The 24,835-nt window shown below is 38.0% G+C and overlaps 1 protein-coding gene and 1 pseudogene across 1 annotated transcript in view; one reads left to right on the forward strand and one right to left on the reverse strand.

Moving 5' to 3' along the window:
* The first annotated feature begins 2,383 nt into the window (after positions 1-2,383).
* On the forward strand, positions 2,384-2,480 carry LOC149836087 (U2 spliceosomal RNA; annotated as a pseudogene).
* A 25-nt stretch (positions 2,481-2,505) lies between these two features.
* The window catches only part of LOC149836088 (SPX domain-containing membrane protein OsI_21475-like), a 31,568-nt gene continuing 9,238 nt past the window's right edge, over positions 2,506-24,835 (reverse strand). The window contains exons 6-11 of the mRNA XM_090008967.1: positions 24,205-24,662; positions 16,866-17,167; positions 16,576-16,766; positions 12,451-12,641; positions 11,688-11,821; positions 2,506-2,978 (exon numbers count right to left, since the gene is read on the reverse strand). Of these exons, the coding sequence (XP_089865093.1) occupies positions 2,740-2,978; positions 11,688-11,821; positions 12,451-12,641; positions 16,576-16,766; positions 16,866-17,167; positions 24,205-24,662 (1,515 nt within the window). The 3' untranslated portion in view covers positions 2,506-2,739. The remainder of the gene's footprint in view (positions 2,979-11,687; positions 11,822-12,450; positions 12,642-16,575; positions 16,767-16,865; positions 17,168-24,204; positions 24,663-24,835) is intronic.

Consider the following 24,835-nt stretch of genomic DNA (forward strand, 5'->3'; position numbering starts at 1 on the left):
AAATGTATCTTTTTATTTTAACTTGCAAAAATTCTCATTTTCTAAATGTACTTTTGTTTCTAAACGACCCATTGCCCACCCCTAGTTGTTAGCCTCTTAGTTGCACCATTATTGCAGTTAATAATGAGGTAAAATAGATGAATATAAGATTTATCCAGGTAAATGAGGTAAAAAATTTGAAACATCAAAAATTTAAAAACCTACCATAATCCTGTGATTCAAGGAGTTGTAAGTACCTCTTTTTTATTAGAGAAATTAAAATATGAAATCTTTGGTATTTGGAGTTGGCCGACTCCCAACCAATATTTATGCTTCCCTCTACTTCTTCTCCCAAAACACACTTCATGTAATTGTCTCTAACACCCTCCCAACTTCTCATAACACTTTTCCCAAATAGAGCCTATTTGCAATTCTGTGCAAACTCAAATCACGTATATGAATCGCTCAATATCCTAAATGTACTTGTCAATGAGATCCAAGAAGCTTCTGCATTTCCTGATCGTTCACCTAAATCTCGATCCCTTTTTGGGCAGTACACCCCGAAATTATTCATCATCTTCGCTGGGAAACAAAATTAATTCTTAGTTTCTTTGTCCTTTGTAAGATTTATCCTGTACAGGCACCTGATCCTGACTGTCGCAAAAGAAAAACCACCTCTACAGTACCACATTCAGGTCTTTACAATACTAATAGATGCAACTTTCCATTCGATAAGCGGTTATTTCCCCCAATTTTTCCTTTTTGTTTTACCCCCTCTCATTGGCTTAAAAAATAGTCTGGGATCCACAGAGGACAGTGTGACTGTCGCGAGCACACCCTTTTTTTTTACCCTCTCTCTCTCTAAATGCCTGAGAGAGAGAGATTACCGGACACACACGATCTCTGATCCTGTGGTGTCGCCGGCAAGGCAAATCCGGCAGTGGCAAAGCAAATTCGACAGTTGCAGAGTGGAGGGAAATTGTAGAAAAGTACATGTCAAAATAGGTGGTAAATGGTGAAGTTAAATGACGGGAGTAAAATGGTAAATTTGTATCTTTTTTTTATGACAAGGAACCCTCACCCAAGCAAGGAAAACCCCGAGTGGGGGCCCCAAGACCACCCCGCCTTACGTGGCCCACCTCTGGTAACTTTGTGTGTCACTTGACGGTTTCCGTCACTCACCGTCGATAGAGCGGTTATTTGAGAGATACGTCCACAACAACACAAGCATACAAACGCAATTTTTTAAAGGATGTGTGTGTATTTGTAAATAAGTCAAAAGTTGAGCACCTTTTTGTAAAATTTTCAACTTTTTCCCTGATAAATTAGGGTTTATCAAGCCTCCAACAATAAAAAGCATTGATTTGTTCGTTTTCATCGGGTACATCGTTGATCTAAAAAATATATATTTGCTGCAATCAATTGGACCAACAATGAACTTAGCAAAACTCTTTATTTTATTTTATTTTTGGTAAATCTAACTTCATAGACGTGAACTACAGGTATTGTTTAGTAGGGATCAGCTTTTAGATTGCATATGCACGTGCTTTACCAGTGATGCAAAAAATCAACAGACATAAACATATCAAATTTTCCAACTAAAAAAATCATGTTTTTAAGTTGAAAAATTTAAACACTATCCAAGGGTTGAACCTGATATAGGGAGTCAAAAAAAAATTGCATCATCAGATCCCAAGTAGATTGTACATAAAAGCAACTGCAGTAAGTTTTTCTTTTTTTGATATTTATTAAGAAAAAAAAAAAACGGTGCTGGTGGTGGGGCCCAGGAAAGATTGACACTGCTGTATGACTCACCCCCGGCCGGACAGTTGAAACCCTTAGGCAGCCTCCCTTGCCCACCAAAGAGCCTCTGTTTTGGCCATAAAGGCAAGGGATGCACACCTCACGTATAGAAATGGTGACATCCTTGAACTTGAATGCCTTAAACCGACCCACCTAGCCAGATGTGCGGAGCCCTTATGGGCATATTAAATATATTCCCTTAATATAATAATATTAATAACGATAATAAGAATCACCTAGACTATGAAAGTTTGACACAAAGTAGAAACACGACCTCAAGCCAACCATGTGCAGATGAAACAAGGCTTAACCACAATGGCGATAATGAAGCTCAGGCAAGCACGATTCTTTAAATAGCACATGTTAGTGCGAGCCCAACTTTGCGGCCGGTTTTATCTTTGGATCCTGCTTAATTAACAAGCTGTTAATCCAGGCCTTGTCCGGAGTCGAAACCAGATCGTTTTTTCAATTCGGTCTGTCTGTCAATTCTTTACAGAACAATGCATTAAAGCTTTCAAATTACTTGTGTGTTTATTGCATTAATCAAAAGCCATGACACCATGGGATATGGAAAAGATGGAACGTGTCTAACGACCTCAATATACCTTTCTGGGCCTTTTGGCTAAGATCAAGTGTAGTATCTGTTCTTGTCTAACGACCAGAATGAATTACAAAACATGTTACAAAAAGAACACATTCTTATTCTCCAACATCGTAGAGCTAACAAAAAGAACACATTCTTATTCTCCAACATCGTAGAGCTAATATTCATTGAAGGAATACAAATGAGACAGATGAAAATGCAAGCTCATGACCCTCCCAAGAGAGAGAAAACAATGCGCCTTTTCTCTCTTATCATGTCCCTTTGGACAATCCCGAATAAATGATAAATGTCCTACTTGCATGTGAAAGAAATGGATAAGTTCTACCATATACACATCGATACATCGCAAATTATCAATAAAGAGAATTGTACGTGAGAAATGTGGCTACGAGGGAGGCAACACATATCAATAATGACGGAAGAAGCGTAACATTTAGAAACATTTTCTCACCCAAGTAACCAGCCAAAGTGATTGTGCCATCTGCAATCACTCGAGCCAATGTTCCCGCTTCAGTTGAGAGTAAACCACCATTGTATGTACCCCTGGCTAGCCTCGATGACATAACTTGAGAGAGTAGTGATAGATTCACACCTGAGGGCAAGGACAGTCAAACACAAATAAGAAACAAGCTCAAGCAGTGAAGGCTCCAGGAAATGAATAAATTCAGTGACTATATATATATATATCATAGTCACAAATATCGGTATCGGCTATATCTTGGCAAGGCCATTTCTCGCGATATTATCGGTTTGGTGATAAATCTCGGGAAAATAGCGGGGAAATCTCAGGACTTAAAAAATAAAAAATAACAAAAATAAGTAAGAAAATTTCATGTTTAGATAAAAAAGTGCATAAATAATCAAAGAAATAAGTAAAATATGTACAAGAAAGAAGAAAAACATAATTAAAATGTAAAAAATAAATAAAAAGCAAAACTAATTGATACTATCATGATAATATTGCAATAATATCACAATATATAAATTTTCTATATTTTGGAAATATCTCGATATTTTATCTTTAATATCGTTTTTCCATCATATATGATAATATCATGATATTTTTGAAATATCGCTGATATCCTAGACTATATATATATATATATATATATAATGTACACCTTCAGCAAAAATAGCCTGTTGATGTCATTTAATCAGACTGCATTTTCATACAAAGCAATCAGATAGAGCTTGAATCCCACTCCGGGCAATCGGTAGCTTGAGAAACAAAAAGAAAGGATAAGGTTGATCAATATCCATATAAAAGAAGGAAGCACTAACTACATTTCTTACAAAGCTAGACTTCTCTATGGACAAACTTCAAAATGGAAGGAGTGAAGCAGATTTTGAGGAAATAACTTTCAATCATACAGGTGGTTAATGTTTAAAGCGGAGTAGAAAAATCACATTCTAGGTAACCTACTTAACCGTTATTCAATCTTTTCTAATTTTCCCCTCAACTAAAATCAATACATAGTCACTAGCCCTCCCTTTTCTAAAAATAGCCCTATGCACCATCATCATCATCACATGCGACAACCACAAGATGCAGCATAACCATTAATATCATATTATCTCAGACACCAACCACAGAAAACATCATGTCTCACCATATCTGTAATCATCATAATGCACATCCTAGCATCAGCAGCATATTACCACCATCCCCTGCCACCACCACCATCATAAGCCCGGACAGCACCACACTTTTAGCATGTTGACCATTCTCATGGTCAGTCCCAGTTGCTACTCTCAACTCCTAAAGAGCCAAGACTGCAAAAATTGCTCAAGAGCACCTAAGGGGCTAAGTGCAGCAAGAGAGTTTCCAGTGCATCTCAGATGACTTTTGTAGTCTGTACCCACTTCCTAACAGCCTATGTTCTGGTGAAAGTACTATCAATAAATGCTGTCTAGGCCTTCTAATAGTTGAGGATGTCACTAAGGCTATGTTTGGGAACACCGAATCCATGGGTTTGGTGTTGCATTGTGGTTTTCACTGCACGGCTGGGGTGTTTGGGAGGTGTTGTGTTGACAAAACCATGCATTGGGGCTGGAGTTGGCAACACAACTCCATCCCCAACACAATATTTCAACTCCTTCCCAGATAGGTAGTCATTGACAATGCAATGATCTGATGCAGCCTCAACACTGCACACTGCTCTCAAGCACTTCCAGAACTCAGGTATGGCCTCTCACTATCTCACCCTAAAAAAATCTAACCAATTGATTCTTCTTCTTCTTCCTCATCATCTTCTTCTTGGCTTGTATAGACGTTTTGCTGGTTTTCCTTTTCTTCTTCCTAGCTTGCATAGACAGTGTGTGGTTTGCCTCTGTCAAAATATGAATGCACACCTGTTTTGGAGCCAACACCAATTCATGGAAATGTTGACACCACTTGAAATCTACAAAGAGCCCCCAAACATCTTGTGGAGTTGGCAATACCATGAATTTCAACTCCTTGTTTTGGAAACACATGGAAACCATGTTTCCGTCCCAACACATGGCTCCCAAACATAAATTCTACTACATAGCATTTTTAATGGATGCACTTCATGCCCGATCAGAGCAGCAGGATGGGGTTGTACAAGGTTTGGACTGGTCTTCTATTTTTGAGGCTGTTAAGGACCAGGATCTGCTCTGCTAGGCTGTAGAAGGTGCCCGTCCACCATTTCCTTCTTTCTCTGCTTCTATATGTATTTCCAACCAGCACCAAGAGGAAGCGATATTACTGGTGGTTGGGTTTGGTAGTATTAGTGCTGTAGAGCTCACATGTTTTTGATGGGTATGCAGGCTTTGCTGCTTTCTCCCTGCCTTTTGCTTGAGCTGGTACCTCCACTTATGCCTCTCCCCTTAATGGCAAGACAGCAATGAAACAGTTCAGAAATCCCAGGTAGTCCTTGAACCTACACATCACATGAAGGGTGAACTTGCAGCCCCATGACATGAAGACTGGCCATATCTTGAGTCACCTTCTCACAGGCACAGTGCCAACAGGTGCTTTTCTATAGGTCTTATGTGCACTCAACCTACAGAAAAGAAGATTCATTTTTACACAATTGTGTGTAGAATGTGGATAATTCATCATCCCCTAAGCGCAGGTCATCTGTGTGCCCCCAACCAAACAATCATAACCAACCTCATGGGTCTTTCGTCTTTGAGATTGAAGCAGTTAGATTTTTATGCATGGGAAACTTACAGATATCATTGCTGTATTTCAAGATGGATGTACTTACATTCAGTTCATATTGCACCAATAAAGTATTCACCATCCTGGCATTCCCGTACTCTAAGACATTAAGGCTATGTTTGGGAGCCTTGCATTGAGATGGAAACACCATTCCAATGTGTTGCCAAAATGTGGTGTTGAGGATGGAGTTGCCAAGAGCCATCCTCTTGTGAATGGTGTTGGGTCTGAAAACACCATCCCTAATACAGTGCCTTCGCTACACCATTGTTCCCAAACAGCAGAGAGATGAGAGCACTGGGGGAAACCACAATACTGTTAAATTATGTAATTAATCATGTAATGTAATATATATATATATATATATATATATATATATATTTTTTATATATATAAGGTAATACATATACATATATTAATATATATGTATATGTATCTACTTTTTATATATATAAAATATATATTTCTATTTGTTTAGCCGTAGGGGTAGTTTAGTTTTTTCCATTGTTTTACGCACATTCACTTTTATGAATGTGATTGTAAATTTATTTTATTTCTTTTTATTTCTTTCTTTCTTTTTATTTTTTATTTCTTTTTTCAAAGTACCAAAAGGTACCTTGGGGGGCCCACTCACATAGACGTTGGGCCCTCTCCAACGGTCACATTTGTGACCGTTGGAGGGGCTCCATCGTCTATGAGTGGAGCCCCTCCAAGGCTCCCTTTTTGTTGTTATAAACAGGGGCTCTCCCCTTTGTATTTCCTTATGGCTTTGAGTCAAAGCCCAAGTGCTCAATAAAGTGATTCCAATATTTTTCACGCCTTTGTGCATTTGTGAGTTTTTGTGAGTTGTGCTTTTATGCACAAGTGTTCTAAAGTGTTCTTATTGTGCATGTGTGCCGGATTGATTATCAAGAATATTAAGGTCATGATCTTAGTATCTTGTTGGGAGATACTTTTACATGGTATCAGAGCCTCGTTGAAGAAGGAGGATCGTGCATCTCTTCTCTTTTGAAGTACCTCGATAAACGTGCCTTCAAGTTATCGAAGTTTTGAAGTGAATCATCTCCTTCGGGCAATATTTTAGAAGCATCTTTTGCCAAGAAAGATTTGAAAATCATCAGAGGTACATGTTATTTTCTATCTTCTTCCCTCTCTAATGGGTGAAAAAGACTCCCACTTCTCCCTTGGTTTTAAACTTAGCGGTTCGAACTATCATGTTTGGGCCGGCAATATGAAAGCCCATATCAAAGGGAAAGGTCTTTGAGGGTACATTCAAGGTTCAATATCGGAACCCGAACCCAAACTTACAATCATAGAAAAATGGGATATTAAGATTCTTGAAGGTGAAGATAGACAAAAAGCCCTATAAGATTATTCTAAAAGGCATGATGAGTGAGAAATGAAGAACTTCAAAATCTTGTCATGGATTTTTTCATCAGTTGAAACCAAAATCAACGCCAACATTATAAAGTTCAAAAAGGCCTCCGAAGCTTGGTTATACCTTGAAAAAATGTATACTTCAAGGGACTTATCTCACAAATATTACCTCCAAAAGAGAACATTGACCCTTCAACAAAACGATTTGTCTATTCGGGAATATTTTGCCGAATTATCATCTATTTGGGACAAGCTTGCTATGCTTGAACCAAAATGGAGCGGAGAAGCAATCGAGTTAAGACACAAACAACTAGAGGAAGATCGATTCTTCAATTTTCTAAATGGACTTAGACCCGAATTTGAGCAAATTCGGTCCTCTCTTCTATCCGCCTTTACATCTCCCTCTATTGAAGATGTTATCACTAAGCTAAGTGGTGAAGAAACCCGTATGGGGATTGGTAAAAATAATCCTAGCATCCTTGCTACACCTTCTCAAAATGATTATGAAGCGGTTAATGCTATGTCAAGACCCGGGAATAATATGAAGGCCTACAAACCTCCTCATTTCAAAAATCAAGGTCAAGGAGGAAATGATCGATATGGCAAAAGAGACCATAGCAAATTAACTTGCCATTTTTGTAAAGAACCCGGGCATATCAAACCCATTTGCCCCAAATGGAAGAAAATCCTTGCCGCGGATATGGCATCCCAACCAGAGGAACGACCTTCTTCATCAAATGAGCATCTTTCCCTTCAACAAATTGTGGATGCTCTTCAACCTCTTCTCAAATGAGGCATTTTCGGAGCCGCTATGTCATCCTCCTCATCTCTCGGTAAGACATCTTGGCTCCTAGATTCAGGTGCATCATTTCACATGACTCCAAGTTCTTGTTTTCTTTCTGATTTTTTAAAAAATCATCTTCCATCCTTTGTCTCAACGGCGGATGGAACACCTCTTGAAATTAAAGGAATGGGCAGTTTTGAAAAGCAAGACTTCTTTATTCCAAAAATTTGTCTTATACCAAAACTAAACTTAAATTTACTCTCGGTTTCTCAACTCTCGGACTATGGTTGCGATATAAAATTCTCTTCTAATAAATGTTGGATACAAGATCGTCAGTCCAGGAAGTTGATTGGGGAAGGCTCTAGGAGAGGAGACCTCTACTATGTTGATTTTCTCAAAATTCCCAAGAACCAATTTTGTAATGTTGCTCAAAACAAAGATATTCATGTATGGCATAAGAGATTGGGTCATCCCAACATTGTTAAAATCTCTTATTTGCCTTTTATTAAGCATCTTTATAATGAAAATTTTGTATGTAATGAATGTATTCTTGGGAAAATGAAAAGTCTTCCTTTTTCTCAAATATCCATGTTTACAACAAAATCTTTTGAAATTGTTCACTCCGATGTATGGGGTCCGGCTCCGGTGATATCTAAAGGAGGTTTCTCATACTATGTCATCTTTGTGGACGATTACACTAGATTTAGTTGGATATATTTTCTTAAACATAAACATGACGTTTTCTCGATTTTTAAAACATTTCATATGATGATTTTAAATCAATTCAATGGAAGTTTAAAAATTCTTAGAACCGATTTGGGTGGAGAATATCTTTCCAATGAATTCAAAAGTTATCTTGAAAATTATGGTATTCTTCATCAAAAATCTTGTCCTAAAACCCCACAACAAAATGGGTTGGCTGAACGAAAACATAGGCATATCATTGAAACAACACGAACTTTGCTCATTTCACAAAATATTCCGAAAAGACTCTGGGCTGAGGCAGCCCTTACATCAGTCTATCTCATAAATAGACTCCCATAAAAAAACTTGAACAAAGTTTCCCCATTTGAAAAATTATACGAAAAAGAACCTGATTATAGCAGGTTAAGGGTTTTTTGATGTAAATGTTTTGTCCTTACTGATAAAAATGACAAATTTCCCCCCAAGGTCATTCCTTGTGCCTTCCTTGGTTATTCCAAAACTCAAAAAGGTTTTCGTTGTTATGATATTAAAAATGATAAACTATATGTTTCCAGAAATGTAAGTTTTTTGAAAAATATTAGTGGTTTCGAAAAACTTGAACCTAATGACGAGAATATTGGCTATTCTTTTCTGTTTAATTTATTGACTGAAGATGATGATACTAGTGATTATGAGTCAAATCAGAATGACTCAAGTAATAATGAAACCAATTTTGTGCGCCCAACGGTTCATCAACATGTCAATGAAGAAACACATAGAGATCCCATAACCTACACTCATAGAGATAGAAATTCTTTCAAAAGTGCCCTCGAAAGATATGATGATGCTGGTGGGGCTACTCCTCAAAGTGAAGAAAACCTTCGTAGGACCGAAAGACAGAGAAAACCCCCTTCTAGGTTCATCTCGTATGAGTCTTTTTCACCTAAATATAGAGCCTGTCTAAGCGTCATTCACTCTTACATATAACCTAGAAACTTCGAGGAAGCACGAAAATGTCCTGAATGGATAGTTGTTATGAATAATGAACTTGAAGCTCTAAGGAGAGCAAAGACATGGGAATTTCAAGACCTTCCTAAAGATAAGAAAGCAATAGGGTGTAGATGGGTGTTTAAGGTTAAGACTAAGAGTGATGGGACCCTCGAGAGATACAAAGCTCGTTTAGTTGCAAAAGGATATAGTCAAGAATATGGGATTGATTATGAAGAGACCTTTGCCCCGGTAGCTCGAATGGTCACCGTCCGATGTCTTATAACCGTTGTCTCAATCAACAAGTGGAGCATCTATCAAATGGATGTTAAGAATGTTTTTTTAAACGGATACCTAAACGAAGAAGTGTATATGGATACTCCTCCTGGAATGGAGTCTCTTAAAGGAAAAGTGCTTCGCCTTCGAAAAGCACTTTATGGTTTGAAACAAGCCCCCAAGGCTTGGTATGATAGGTTTAACTCAGTAATGTTAGAAAATGGTTTTTCATCCTGTTTTACTGACACTGCTTTGTTAGTTAGAAAATCTAATGCAGGGATTGTTATTTTACTTCTATATGTGGATGACATGCTTATAACCAGAAGCGATTCTAAAGGGATTAAAAACATAAAGTCTATTTTAAAGGATAAGTTTGAAATGTCTGACTTGGGATTTTTAACTTATTTTTTGGGTATTGAGGTAGCATACTCTCATAGAGAGTATTTTTTGTCTTAAACTAAACTTACATCTGAGATTATTGACAGGTCAGGTATTACAGATTATAAAGTTTGTGAAACTCCTGCTATAGTAGGAGCTAAAATGAAGATTGATGATGGTGTTTTTCTCTCCGATCCTACTCCCTACAGGCAACTTGTAGGATCGTTGATGTATCTGAGTATTACCAGACCAGATATCTCACATGCAGTGCATACGGTAAGTCAATTTCAGCATGTACCAACTTCTGTTCATATGAGTGTCATCTTACGTGTCGTAAGATACCTAAAGCGTACTCTTAATAAGGGAGTCTTTCTGCCATCCTCTTCTGAGTTAAAATTAATTGCTTATACTGACTCTGATTGGGGAGGTGACCCAAATAACCGTCACTTCCCACTGGTTTTTGTGTATTTTTAGGTGATTCTTTAATCTCATGGAGATGTAAGAAGCAACAAAAAGTTTCTCTATCTTCAACTGAAGCTGAATATCATGCCATGGCAGCTACTACCATGGAAATTGTATGGATTCATCAATTACTGGAAGACATGGGGATCACAATTGAAGGGCCTACCAAGCTATGCTGTGACAACAAAAGTTCGATTTATATTGCTAAGAATCACACTTTTCATGAGCGGACCAAACACATAGAGATGAATTGTCACTATGTTCGGGAGGCGTACCTCAAAGGCGTCATTGGCCTTCCATATGTCACGTCAGAATATCAGTTGGCGGATTTCTTCACTAAAGCCTTGTGTTCTCCGCGCTTCAACTTCCTTCTTAGCAAACTCTCGGTCATCCTGCCCTAAGTTTGAGGGGGGATGTTAAATTATGTAATTAATCACGTAATGTAATATATATATTATATATATAAGGTAATACATATACATATATTAATATATATGTATATGTATCTACTTTTTATATATATAAAATATATATTTCTATTTGTTTAGCCGTAGGGGTAGTTTAGTCTTTTCCATTGTTTTACGCACATTCACTTTTATGAATGTGATTGTAAATTTATTTTATTTCTTTTTATTTCTTTCTTTCTTTTTATTTTTTATTTCTTTTTTCAAAGTACCAAAAGGTACCTTGGGGGGCCCACTCACATAGACGTTGGGCCCTCTCCAACGGTCACATTTGTGACCGTTGGAGGGGCTCCATCGTCTATGAGTGGAGCCCCTCCAAGGCTCCCTTTTTGTTGTTATAAATAGGGGCTCTCCCCTTTGTATTTCCTTATGGCTTTGAGTCAAAGCCCAAGTGCTCAATAAAGTGATTCCAATATTTTTCACGCCTTTGTGCATTTGTGAGTTTTTGTGAGTTGTGCTTTTATGCACAAGTGTTCTAAAGTGTTCTTATTGTGCATGTGTGCCGGATTGATTATCAAGAATATTAAGGTCTTGATCTTAGTATCTTGTTTGGAGATACTTTTACAAATACACCTCCGACTCAAGGCTCTCAAACAAAGTCTAAAGGTCACATTGTTTCTTTCAGATTTTGGAGAAGCAAAATAATCGTAAGTTTAAAGAGAGTATCAAAGTCATTTCAATAGTAAGCATATAATCAAAGATTACCTTCCAGGACTTCTGCAGAAACGAAAGTGATAAGTGCAGATGAAACATATTGAGGGACAGAATATGGGATTATAACATGGAAGCTCATGATGATGCCGATGCACACAAAAATTTCTGAAGCCAATAAAATTTGCCTGCCACACATTTGCACCAAAACGAAAAAGTTAGAAAAAGAAAAAAAAGGACATCAGCAAATAAGCATGCATGCAGATTCATACAACATTGAATAAGAACATAAGGTGCATCTGGATCTCCACGTATTGTTCACATGCACCAGAGAACGACAGAAGCTTTACTACTTATGGAATTAATACAGTTTGTGTGAAGGGTCTGAGACCACAAGGTCATTACCAAGATTATGGTGTTCTGTATATATGCAAATAATAATAATGATGATGATGAAAGGACATCTAGATGCAAATGAACAGACTCACAGTAGTTGGATACCAGACTTAAAAACATGGCATACAAAATAAAGTGTGATGATGTAATAATCCAATAGTGTGTTCAAGGCTCAATGAAATAGCATATATATCCATGAACAACATATTCATTTTTCTTTGCAAATGAGATTCAAAGTAGATGGATAGCAGACTTAAAATTTGGCATACAAAAGGAAGTGTGATGATGCAAATAATGTGTTCTAGGCTCAATGAAATAGAATATTTCTCCATGATCAACATATTCATTTTTCTTCTTGATCCACAATACTTGTTGCAAGTACATGAAACAACTGCTACATAGAAAGCTAGACCACTTTTACCTTTCCTGGTACATATTGCTAAGGTAGGTGCCGACGATTATATTAACTGGTAATACAGTGAGACCAAGGGATGCAAGGAATATGGCCACATTGGTTGTCGTCCAATTGAAGTAGAGTGATGTAATGACACTTGATTCAGACAATACGATCTCCATTGCATACTTGAGCATAAAATAAATCAATAATTGTACCTGCAACATGAAATAGAAGATTTACCGAAGTTCTAATGCATTAGCATTAATACCAAGAGATTGATAAAGTATGAGGAGCATCGATCAAATGCAAATATTATGTCAAAGAACCTCTCTTTAACCATTCATCAAGACATATATATATATAATGGGTCAATATTTGGTGCTACAGAAAGCACAGAACTATTGAGTATAAATTGTTAAAATGTATTGTGAATATGCCATACATATATAGTTCACTATGTATGTAAACTGAAATACCCAGTCATTTCATGTTGTAATAAGAGTCGGTCCACTAGGGACTGACGAGTTTTCTGTTTTCAGTTTTTTGTTTTTTACTTCTTTTTTATTCTGACAGCTAACAGGCTGCAGCTGCAGATGACATCTGATTGGGAGCTGGTAAAAAATGGCTAGAAATCTAGCCGTTGGGGCTGGCCCAACAGCTAGTTGGGCTAGCCCCCTTATGTATGGGAGTGCGAGCTGGTCCAAAATGGCTAGAAATCTAGCCGTTGGGGCTGGCCCAACAGCTAGTTGGGCTAGCCCCTTTATGTATGGGAGTTCCTATATAAAGGCACTCCCTCTCTTGTATTATTTAGGCTTGTTGCCAAGCTGTTCAATAAAATCCTTAATATTTTTTATGTTCTTGCACTCTTTTGAGAGTTTGTGTGATTAGCCCTTAGTGGCTCTTTGTATTTGGCTCATTAGTAGCTCTTGTTCTTGTGAGTGTGCACCTTTGTAGCCACATTGTGGCATTGTATTTGTACACTTGTTGTTTCATTACATAAATCACCTACTTTTCATATTTTTATACTTTTTTGTACACTGGACCTTATAGGTGTGATCTACATCGTTCGCTTAGTAGAAAATGAGTTTTGAATCGTGATTGTGACATGTAAGCACGTTTTTTAAGGGCTTAAAAAAATCAACGACCCACAATGCATTAAAATTTCATGACCTAAAATAATAGTTTTAGACTGTCACAGGGACTCGACAAACTGGGTGTCGCACCCCATCAACGCGATGCGATGCAGGTGCGAGTGCGGCACCCGGTGCTGTCAACCGAAACCTGGGTGCGTTGACCGCACCCAGGGTCATTTGTGTCCACTTTTTAGACTTAAAAAAAATCCCGATGAAATATGCCGTGGAGGAGAGTTTTGCCCTAATCCTCTACTCCCGACCTCGCCTCCTGAAGCCGTCGCCAATCAACCTCTGCCGGACCCCGATGCCGCCTGACCCCGCCGCCGACCGCTCCGCCGGACCTCTCCTCCTCAAGTACGCTCTCTCCTCTACGACCCCCTCTGCTCTCCTCCTCTCCTCTCTGACTCCCTCTGCTCTCCTCTTCGACCCCTCCCCTGCACAAAGAGGGCGCAGAGAGGGGGCTCGGCCCCTCTCCTGCCAACAGGGAGCGCAGGGAGGGGGCTCGGCCCCTACCCTGCACAAAGAGAGCGCAGGGAGGGGGCTCGACCCCTCCCCTGCCAACAGAGAGTGCAGGGAGGGGGCTCGGCCCCTCCCCTGCACAAAGAGGGAGGACAGGGAGGGGGCTGAGCCCCTCCCCTGCACACAGAGAGCGCAGGGAGGGGCTCGGCCCCTCCCCTACACACAGGGAGTGCATAAGGGGGCTTGAGCCCTCCCCTGCACAAAGAGGGCGCAGGGAGGGGGCTCGGCCCTTCCCTTGCCAACAGAGAGTGCAAGGCTTGCGCTCGACGATAGAAAATTGGCATCGGCGGGGGATTCTCCGCCGATGGCGTTTGGTTTCTTCGATGATGAGATCAGCGTGGAGTTGCATCGGCAGGAGGCAGAAGTCGAGCAGTTGCTGAAAATACAGGTATTTGCTTTGTTTGCATTCTTATCCATCATTTTTGCATTTGTTATGATGGCGTTTAGGATTGGATTGCTTCAGACTCATGTTGGGCTGGTGAAATTTTTAGACATTGAGAATGGAACTCGATCAGGAAGGGTTCCTTTTTGCATCTTTTTGGTTTCTTGGTCGATCGATTGTGTGTGTTCGGTTTTCAGAATTTCTTTGGGTTCAAATTCAAAGGAAAATGCTTCCAATTTGGGAGGAAATCTTTGGTTATTTCCTTTAAAACATTGGATTATATGCTGAAAAGAATTCTTTATTCTTCTTTTACTATTATTGTGACACTGCTTAGCATGAATATTCGTGAGAAAATTATGCAAACAATGAGGTAGTGACCATTTTTTGCTTCTTCACTTTCAACGTGGCTGAAGGTTTAGTCTGATCGGTTTCAAGGCATTTGATAATAATGCCTCTTTGGTGTAATCTTTTGTTGGATTGTGTGTTGTTTAGTGTTGGTGCTCGTGGTGCCATTTTCATTGCTGATGCTGTCACCCAACAATTAAAGAGTCCAAGCAAAGCAAGCAACCAAGCAATGGTCGCTTGTTGATTCTGTATTTGTGTTAGTTTAAGAGTGATTCAGGTTGAGTTTCTTGATTATTTAAATTTCCTGTCAATAACAAATCTCAAACTCACTTCAATGAATGTTTCTACTGCTGGGCAACAATGATCAACGTGAACAGAATGTTGGAAGCAAGTGTGCATTTTCACTCTTTTCTACCACTTTCTGATAAGTTTAGTGTTTAGTTCAATGGTTTTGGGGTGATGGGTGAGGGAAAAAAATGTATGCTTGGTCGGGCCTTTCATTGCTTAATGAAAAATAATAAAGAAAACAAAAACTGAATTTAATGTTGATAAGGAATTTTGATGAATCACTATTTCTTTTCATTGTCTGGCAATACTAACCGATGCTTAGGGTGAATTTTGCATGCATGATGAATGCTATTACGACAATGTTAACTGTTAAATTATGACAATGTTAATTGTTAAAACTTCAAAATTATATATATATATATACTTTTTTACATTTTTGCCACGCCGCACCCCCGCACCCAAGGTTTTTTAAAGTGCCGCATCCTAGCACCCGCACCCATGTGACATAGGTTTTAGATTGAAATAACACGATCTAAGGTTTGATCCTTAGCCAACAAACTATGCTAAACACATCTATGTGTTCAGATTGAGACGATACAGCTTGAACATATGATTTCCAGCCTATGTCACATGGGTGCGGGTGCGGGCGCGGGTGCGGGCGCGGGGATTCGGCACTTCCAAAAAACCCGGGTGCGGGGGTGCGGCAGGGGCAAAAATGTAATAAGTAATATATATATATATATATATATATATATATATATATATATATATAAAAAGGGGGTTGGGGAATAGGCGGGGTTTTTTTTTAAAAAGGGGGTTGGGGAATAGGCGGGGTTTTTTTTTTAAACTTTGCAGCTGACAGACAGCTGCTGCAGCTGTCAGCAGCTGTGCTGACAGCTGCTGTCAGCAGCTGTGCGTGAAAACTGAAAAACTTACTTTATGCTAGTCTGTCAGCAGCTGACAGACTAGCATAAAGTTTTTTAAAAAAAAATTCGAAGCCCATTTGGGCAATTTTTTTTTTAAAAATGGACATTAATGATCCTGGGTGTGGTCAACGCACCCAGGATCGAGTTGACCGCACCCGGTGCGGCACCCGCACCCGCGTCGAGTCGCGTCGACGCGGGTGCGGCACCCTCCTAGCCGAATCCCTGTGACATAGTTTCCAGCTCAATAGCACCAAATATTAACCCTATATATATCCATAAATGGTATATGCTTCTCACTTTTGAAATCTTTGAGTAAATAATAAAGGCTAAGATGAAATAAGGTACAGCATGTTAGAAGAGAAAGAGGCCCTTGAATGGCTAGACCCTTAAATCACAAAATTTGGGATCGTGCTTTTAACTTATCTTGAACAAAATAAAGAATGGAAGCCAAACAATTCAGACTCCCAATTTTTTTGAAGAGGTTTGGCAGAAGAAAGTAAGGAAAATAAGTCAAGCCTCTATAATGGAAGGTATGACAGATAATGTAACTCCATACCTTCAATGATGGAGTAAGTAATCTGTATGCAGATGCAATAGTGGTAGCAGGCTTGTATGATTCTTCTGATGCTTCTTCACTGCCATCAAATTCTTGATCTGCATCTTCATCCTCCAACTTCTCTTCTCCAGTTGATAGGAGAAGGGGTTGTGCAAGTCCATTTTCAAGTGACTGAGTATCAACTGTGCCTCCTGTCAGATGCATGTTGCTGGTTAGAAATGCACACAAATCATGGAAAATTGTAGACAAGGGCACTTCATGAAAATCCGGCAAAAATGATAAAATATTACCAGCACTAGCATCATTAGCTGAATTGTTCTGTTGGGCTTCAAGAACAGGCTCTTTAAATGATATCCACAACCAAAGCAGATAGATCAACCATGCCAGAGCCATAACCCACCCTGGTAAAGTGTTTTCATTGATTGTGAGTATAGAAAACCTAAAATTAATCTGAAGCACTCCTGCAAGAGCAGGACCACATGCCATTCCAAGAGCACTGGCACTAACAAATGCTGCTGATGCTTGCATTCGAATTTTGGCAGGCACACAATCACTAATATATCGCCGATTAACAGCTCGAGCAGACCCCAATCTGCAGTTTAACCAAGATTGCCACACACACAGTCATGCAATGAATATACATTATCCATGAAAAAGCTGTTAAAATATGTATCTCAATCTTGTAATCCGATACATATTTTATATATATAAAAGGTACTACATATACATATATTATACATATATACTTTTTATATATATAAAATATGCATTTCCTCATTATTAGCCATAGGGGTAGTTTAGGTATTTACTGTATTTGTGCGCATATTCACATTACGAATATGCATGTAATTTTTACACTTTATTCTTTTTATTTTTACTTTTTTTCTTTCTTTTTCTTTTTCTTTTTGACTTTTTGACCAACCTTGGGGGCCCAACCATATAGACGTTGGGCCCTTCCAACGGTCACAATTGTGACCGTTGGACGGGCTCCAACGTCTACATGTTGGCCCCTCCAAGGCCTCTTGATGTGTATAAATAGGGGCTCTCTCCTTTGTAAAATGTATAGCTTTGGGACTAAGCCCAAGCTAGTTTTTATTAATGTTTATGATTCATTTGTATGCCTTTGTGCATTTGTGAGTTTTGTATTGTGCTTTTGTGCACAAGTGTTTCAAGTGTTTTTTATTGTGCATGTGTGCACGTGTTCATTATCAAGAATATTGTTATTTTGATCCTAGCATCTTGTTGAAGATACTTTTACATGGTATCAGAGCGAGGTTGAAGAAGGAGGATCGCGTGTTTTTTCACTTTTTTAGTGCCTTCAAGCTAGTAGATTTTGGAGTGGATCATCTTTTTCAGGCAATATTTTAGAAATCTCCTTTGTCAAGAACGAGTTGAAAATCCTTTGAGGTACGTGTTATTTTTCAACTTCTATCCTCTCTAATGGGAGTAAAGGACTCCCACTTCTCTCTTGGATTTAAACTCAATGGTTCAAACTATCATGTTTGGGCTGGTAATATGGAAGCCCATATTAAAAGAAAGGGGCTTTGGGGGTATGTTCAAGGTTCGATACCGAAACCCGAACCAAAAATTACTATCATTGAAAAGGGGAATATTAAGATTCTTGAAGGAAAAGAAAGACAAAGGGCTCTTGAAGATTATTCAAGAAAGCATGATGAATAGGAGATGAAAAAATTCAAGATCTTGTCTTGAATTTTTTCATCCGTTGAAACCAAGATCAACGCCAACATTATCAAGTTCAAAAAAGCTTCCGAAGTTTGCGCTTATCTTGAAAAAATGTATACTTTAAGATATTTGTCACACAAATATCATCTCCAAAAGAGGGCATTGACCATCCAACAAAATGAGATAACTATTCGAGAACATTTTGTCGAATTATCTTCCATTTGGGACAAGCTAGTCATGCTTGAACCAAAGTGGAGTGGTGAAGCGATCGAATTAAGACATAAACAACTGGAGGAAGATCGTTTCTTCAATTTCCTAAATGGGCTTAGACCCAAATTTGAACAAATTCGGTCCTCTCTTCTCTCCGCTTTCACATCTCTCAAAATTGAAGATGTTATCACTAAACTAAGTGGGGAGGAAACCCGTATGTGAATTAGTAAGAGTAATCCTAGCATACTTGCTACCTTTTCTACTCAAGGAGATTGTGAAAGGGTAAATGTCGTGTCAAGACCGAGGAATAATGTGAAGACCTACAAACCTCCTCATTTTAAGAATCAAGGTCAAGGAGGAAATGATCAATATGAAAAAAGAGACTATAGCAAGTTAAATTGTCATTTTTGTAAGGAACCGGGGCATATGAAACCCATCTGCCCTAAATGGAAGAAATTCCTTGCAATGGCTATAACATCTCAACCGAAGAAACGACCATCTTCATCAAATGGGTCTCTTTCTCTTCAACAAATTGTAGAAGCTTTACAACCTCTTCTCAAAGGAGGCATTTCTGGAGTCGCTATGTCAACTTCCTCTCCTCCAGGTAAGACATCTTGGCTTTTAGATTCCGACGCATCTTTTCATATGACCCCAAGTGCTTGTTCCTTTTCTGAATTTTCTGAAAACTCTCTTTCATCTTTTGTCTCAACGTCGGATGGAACACCTCTTGAAATTAAAGGAATAGGCAATTTTGAAAGACAAGACTTTTTTATACCAAAACTAAATCTAAATTTACTTTCGGTCTCCCAACTCTCGGACCATGGTTGCGATATAAAATTCCCTTCTAATAAATGTTGGATACAAGATCGTCGGTCCGGAAGGTTCATTAGGGAAGGCTCTAGGTTTGTAATATGGTTCAAGGGAATAAGAGCATTAGGGAATATTACAATAGCTTGTCCGAGTTATGGGAAGAATTATCCCTCCTTGAACCAAAGTGGCATTGTCCATATGATATAGAGCTTCGCCAAAATCAAGTGAATGCGGAGCATTTCTTCCAATTTATCAATGGTTTGAGATCAAAATTTGAGTCAACCAAATCCGCTCTTCTCCATCGAGGTAAAGTCCCTTCCATCGAAGATACAATAGAAGAATTGAGCATGGAAGAGAACAGACTCAAGAAAAGAATTTTCAAAAGTGATGATGATTCGGTCTTAGCAGTATCTAGATCGGGAAATCATGTTCGCCCATATAAACCTCCACATGTTGGGAGGACTAATGATGAAAAATACGGAAGCGAGTTTGAAAGAAGAAACGTCATTTGATATTATTGCCGTGAACCAGGACACGTCAAGACGTACTGTCCAAAATTAAAAAGACCTTATGAAAAGAAAGCTGCTACAGTTGAATCTTCGCAAGAATCAAGTGAGACATCCATTGGGAATGTCTCTAACTCAATTGGTGGAGGCGTTTCAACCTCTTCTAAAAGGAGCTTCTTTATCTATTGAAGTCGTTGTCTCTTCCGTCGGCATCTCTGATCCTGGTAAATCTCTTTGCCTCTTGACTCCGGAGCTTCTTTTTATGTGACACCCAACATAAAATTGCTATCACAATGTCATAACTCAAGTGGATCAAATGTTTTTACTGCAGACAGAACATCCCTTGAGATTAAGGGAATATGATGTTTTGAAAATACTTCTCAAAATTCAAAAGGATTTTGTATTCCAAAAATTAGATATATTCCAAAACATAATCTAAATCTTTTATCAGTTTATCAATTAACTAACCATGGGTGTAACATTTCCTTCTCTTCTCGTGATTGTCGAGTACAGGACCACCAGTCAAGGAAGCTGATTGGGGAAGGCCATAGGGAAGAAGACTTGTACTATATGGATTTTTTGGAAATACCCAAGAATACACTATGTTGGAATGTTCAAAAGTTAGATTTGGATCTTTGGCACAAAAGATTTGGGCATCCTTGTATATCTAAGATTCAGTTTTTTCCAAACATGATTTTTTTTTTGTAATTTTGAAGCTTTTACATGTGAAAAATGTATTCTTGAAAAAATAAAAAGACTACTTTTTCAAGAAAGAACCTTTGTTTCTATACGACCACTTGAGTTGATACATTCTGATGTTTGGGGTCCCGCACCTGTTATATCAAAGGTGGCTTTATGTATTATGTGATTTTTTTAGACGACTTTGCACAGTACACTTGGATTTATTTTCTTAAACATAAATCCAAAGTTTTCTCTTATTTTCAAATATTTCACAATATGATCAAAAATCAGTTTAAAGAGGATATTCCAATATTTCGCACTGATTCAGGGAGAGAATTTTTATCAAAAGAATTTAAAGATTATTTGAACCTATATGAGATTTCACATAAAAAATCATGTCCTTACACCTCTCAACAAAATGGTTTAGCTCAAAGAAAGCATAGGCACATTATAAAAACAATAAGGACATTTTTCATTACACATCAAGTATCAAAAATTTTGGGGCTGAAGCAATTTTAATTGTTGTTTATCTTATCAATAGGATGCCTTCTTTCTCAATAAAAAATATTTCTCGAACTGAAAAACTTTATAAGCAAACTCCAGATTACTCTAGGTTGAGGGTATTCGGGTGCAAATGTTTTGTGTTCACAGATAAGAATGATAAATTCTCTCCACGTGCTATTTTTTGTGCCTTTTTAGGTTATGCAAATCATCAAAAAGGTTACAGATGTTTCGATTTTAAAAATAACAAACTATATGTCTCAAGAAATGTATCTTTTCTGGAAAACGAAAGTCCCTCTGAAAATAAAGATTCTACGAAAATAGATGAGTACTCTTTTTTATTGGACCTAGTTCCAAGGAGTAATGAAAGTGATATCGATCAAGATGATGAAAATGATATCACTAACACATAACCAGTTAATAGCAACCAAGATTGTATTCAATATTGTAGACGAGAAAACTTGGAAAGACCATGTGCCTTTGAAAAATACACAAAGGAACAAGACCCTGTGTCTTCAACTAGAAAGTCCACTAGAATATCAAAAGTCCCTGGAAAATTTGTATCATATGAGTCTTTTTCACCAAAGTATCAAGCCTACGTCGCCTTAATTCATTCTTATGAAGAACCTTCCAGTTATGCTACAGCCAAGGATCAACCTGAATGGGTTAAACCTTGGAAATTGAATTAGAAGCTTTAGAAAAAGCAAACACCTGGACCATTCAAGATATCCCACCCAACAAAAAACCTATTGGTTGTAGGTGGGTGTACAAAGTTAAGACCACGAGTAATGGCACTCTTGAGAGATTTAAAGTTCAGTTAGTTGCCAAAGGCTATTCCCAAGAATATGGAATAGACTATGAAGAAACCTTTGCCCCAGTAGCTAAAATGACCACTGTTAGAATCTTGATAGCTCTTGCTTCTATAAAGAAATGACATATTTTTCAAATGGACGTTAAGAATGCGTTTCTAAATGAAAGTTTAGCTGAAGAAGTATACATGGATCCACCACCAGGAATTAATATCCCTAAAGGAAAAACTCCTCGCTTAAATAAGGCTTTGTATGGTCTCAAACAAGCTCCGAAAGCTTGGTATGATAAGTTTAGTACGGTTATGCTTGATTTTGGTTTTCAATCTTGTCTTACTGACACAACTTTGTTTGTTAAGAATTCTGATGTAGGTATTATTATTATTATTCTCTATGTTGACGACATGATCATCACCGAAAGTGATAAACAGGGAGTTTATAATATTAAAAAGTTTCTTAAAACACATTTTGAAATGAGTGATTTAGGTTTTTTGAAATACTTTCTTGGTATAGAAGTTGCATACTCTTCTAGAGGATATTTACTAACTCAATCTAAGTTTGCCTTAGATATTGTTGACACTCCTGAAGTTGTAAATGTCAAAATGAAGATTGACGATGGAAAACCGCTCGAGAATCCAACTCCTTATAGACAACTCGTCGGGGCACTATCGTATCTTTCTATTACAAGACCTGACATTGCACAAGTTGTCCATATAGCAAGTCCATTCCAGCATGCTCTAAGTTCTGTTTATATGGGAGCAGTTTTGCGTATTATTAGATATATTAAAAACTCTATTTTTCGAGGACTTTTTTTGTTTGCTTCTTCTAACCTATAACTAATTGCTTATACTGATGCAGATTGGGGAGGTGATTCCAATGACCACCACTCAACTACTGGTTTTTATGTCTTCTTAAGTGAATCTTTGGTCTCATGGCGATGCAAGAAGCAACAAAAAGTCTCGCTCTCATCAACAGAGGCTGAATACAGAGCAATGACTACAACCACTATGGAAATAGTCTGGCTTCGATGCCTACTCTCCGATATGGGAGTCGAAAGTACAGGAGCATTAAATCTCTGCTGTGACAACAAAAGCTCTATCTATATTGCCAGCAATCGAACGTTCCACGAACGCACAAAGCATATAGAGATGGATTGTCACTACGTACGGGAGGAATTTCTATGCAGCACCATTAATCTTCCCTACTTCCCTACGTCTCATCAGAATATCAATTGGCAGACTTCTTTACCAAACCTCTCATTGCCCCTCGATTTCACGTTCTCTTAGACAAACTTTCGGTTATCCAACCGTAAGTTTGAGGGGGAGTGTTAAAATATGTAATCTCATATGTAATTCTATCTCATATCTCATATATAATCTTTTTTCTTTTCCTTTCCCTTAACTAGCTTTAGTTAGCCTTAGTTAGGATTTAATTGAAAATTAGGTTTTAGTTTAGATTTTGGACCTTTTTTAGCCATCTTCTTTTTGACTAGTCAAAAAACACTTTTTGACCAAAGTCAAAAAGCACTTTTTGAGAGAGTCGAGAGCTGTTGGGAGTCCAACAACTCCCTTGATGGCTCCTTCCTCTTCCTCTATAAATATGGGGTATCGTCCCCTTGTAAAGCATTCAAGTGTGTGGGATTTTCTCATAAGTTAATGAAGTTTATTTTTCCTATTCATTTTGTATACCCTTTTTTTGGGTATCGTGTATGAACCCTAGAGGTTCTTGTGCTTGAGCTCTCTTTATGAACCCTTATGGTTCTTGTAATCTCTTTGTGAGCATTTCTTGAGAGATATTTTGGTTGTGGGTTACATTTTCTCACACAGACTTCATAATAGTTTTCAAATTTTCAATCAAGAGGAAAAGATGTCAGTTTTCCTTGCCTACAGAATAAGGAAACAGAGTCTGCACCCATGACTCATAACCACAAAGAAGGCTGATTTACATTATCAAATCACGGATGAAATATGAACTTAGCTTAGCAAGATCCATTTGTTTGAACAGTAAACCAACCCCAAAAGCCCAATGAAGGGATAAATTTTAATTTAGATCTCCTTTACAGTCAGCTAATTTGAAAAGTAAGAACCATTTTATGTGAAATAGTAAATACTTAAAAAGTGTTCCACATTTAATGTGTTACTTAAGAGACGCCAAATGCATTCTTGAGAGTTGTTTTACAGTCAACAAAGTCCTTTAAATTCTATTTCTTGAAATGAAACTTGAATCTCAGTTCAAGGTTAATCTCACAAGTGTTTCACATTTAGTTTGTTCCTTAAAAGACAATAATGTGTTCTTGAGCCTCATTTGAAGCTAAACTTACTCATCATTTTGCCAAATAGAGACACACACAAAAAAAAAGGAATGCACACAAAAATCAAGAATTATATGTTGTCCTACATTGAAAGAGATAAATAATATAAAAGGGCACCTACCCACAAAAAATGCGACCAATTAAAAGTATGCTTATTGAGTTAAGATCGTAAGCCAAGGCGTACAATGTATTGCCCAAGAGAAGAACAATACTACTAAAAACAAGTGGCCTGAAGTATGATTTGTTTGACCATGCACTGAAATATACAGAAGAGAACACCTGAGCAACAGCCATTGACCCAATTATTACACCACATACTGTTGGCGCAGCTCCAAGGCTCATTGAGTAGTCATCTGCAGTAGGGACGATTATATAGGTGTTAACCATATAAAGGAAGGCATTTGCCAAGTTCAAGACCAATGACATGAAATGGTATCTCTCTTCATCAACAGGTTCCTCAGATGGTGGTGGTGGCAACTCATCTTGAATGATAAGTGCATGCCGCCCTAAAAATTTGAGGAAGTTCGTTGAGTGTGTCAGCCTGTCCACAGCTGCATTAATTGAGTCAATAACAGGATCCTGTGGATTACAAGGATAGGCATGGAAATTTAGCAACTATAGGACACAAAAAAATATAAACAAAAAACAGAAAGCAACAACGGCACAAATTCAGCATCTAACAACAGATACAAGATTCTTACACAGAAAATGATCCACAAATTCATCTAGAAAGAAGTAATCATAAAGCAGGA

The sequence above is a fragment of the Nuphar pumila genome, chromosome 6 (assembly GCF_984573655.1).
Source record: "Nuphar pumila chromosome 6, dmNupPumi1.hap1.1, whole genome shotgun sequence".
NCBI lineage: Eukaryota > Viridiplantae > Streptophyta > Magnoliopsida > Nymphaeales > Nymphaeaceae > Nuphar > Nuphar pumila.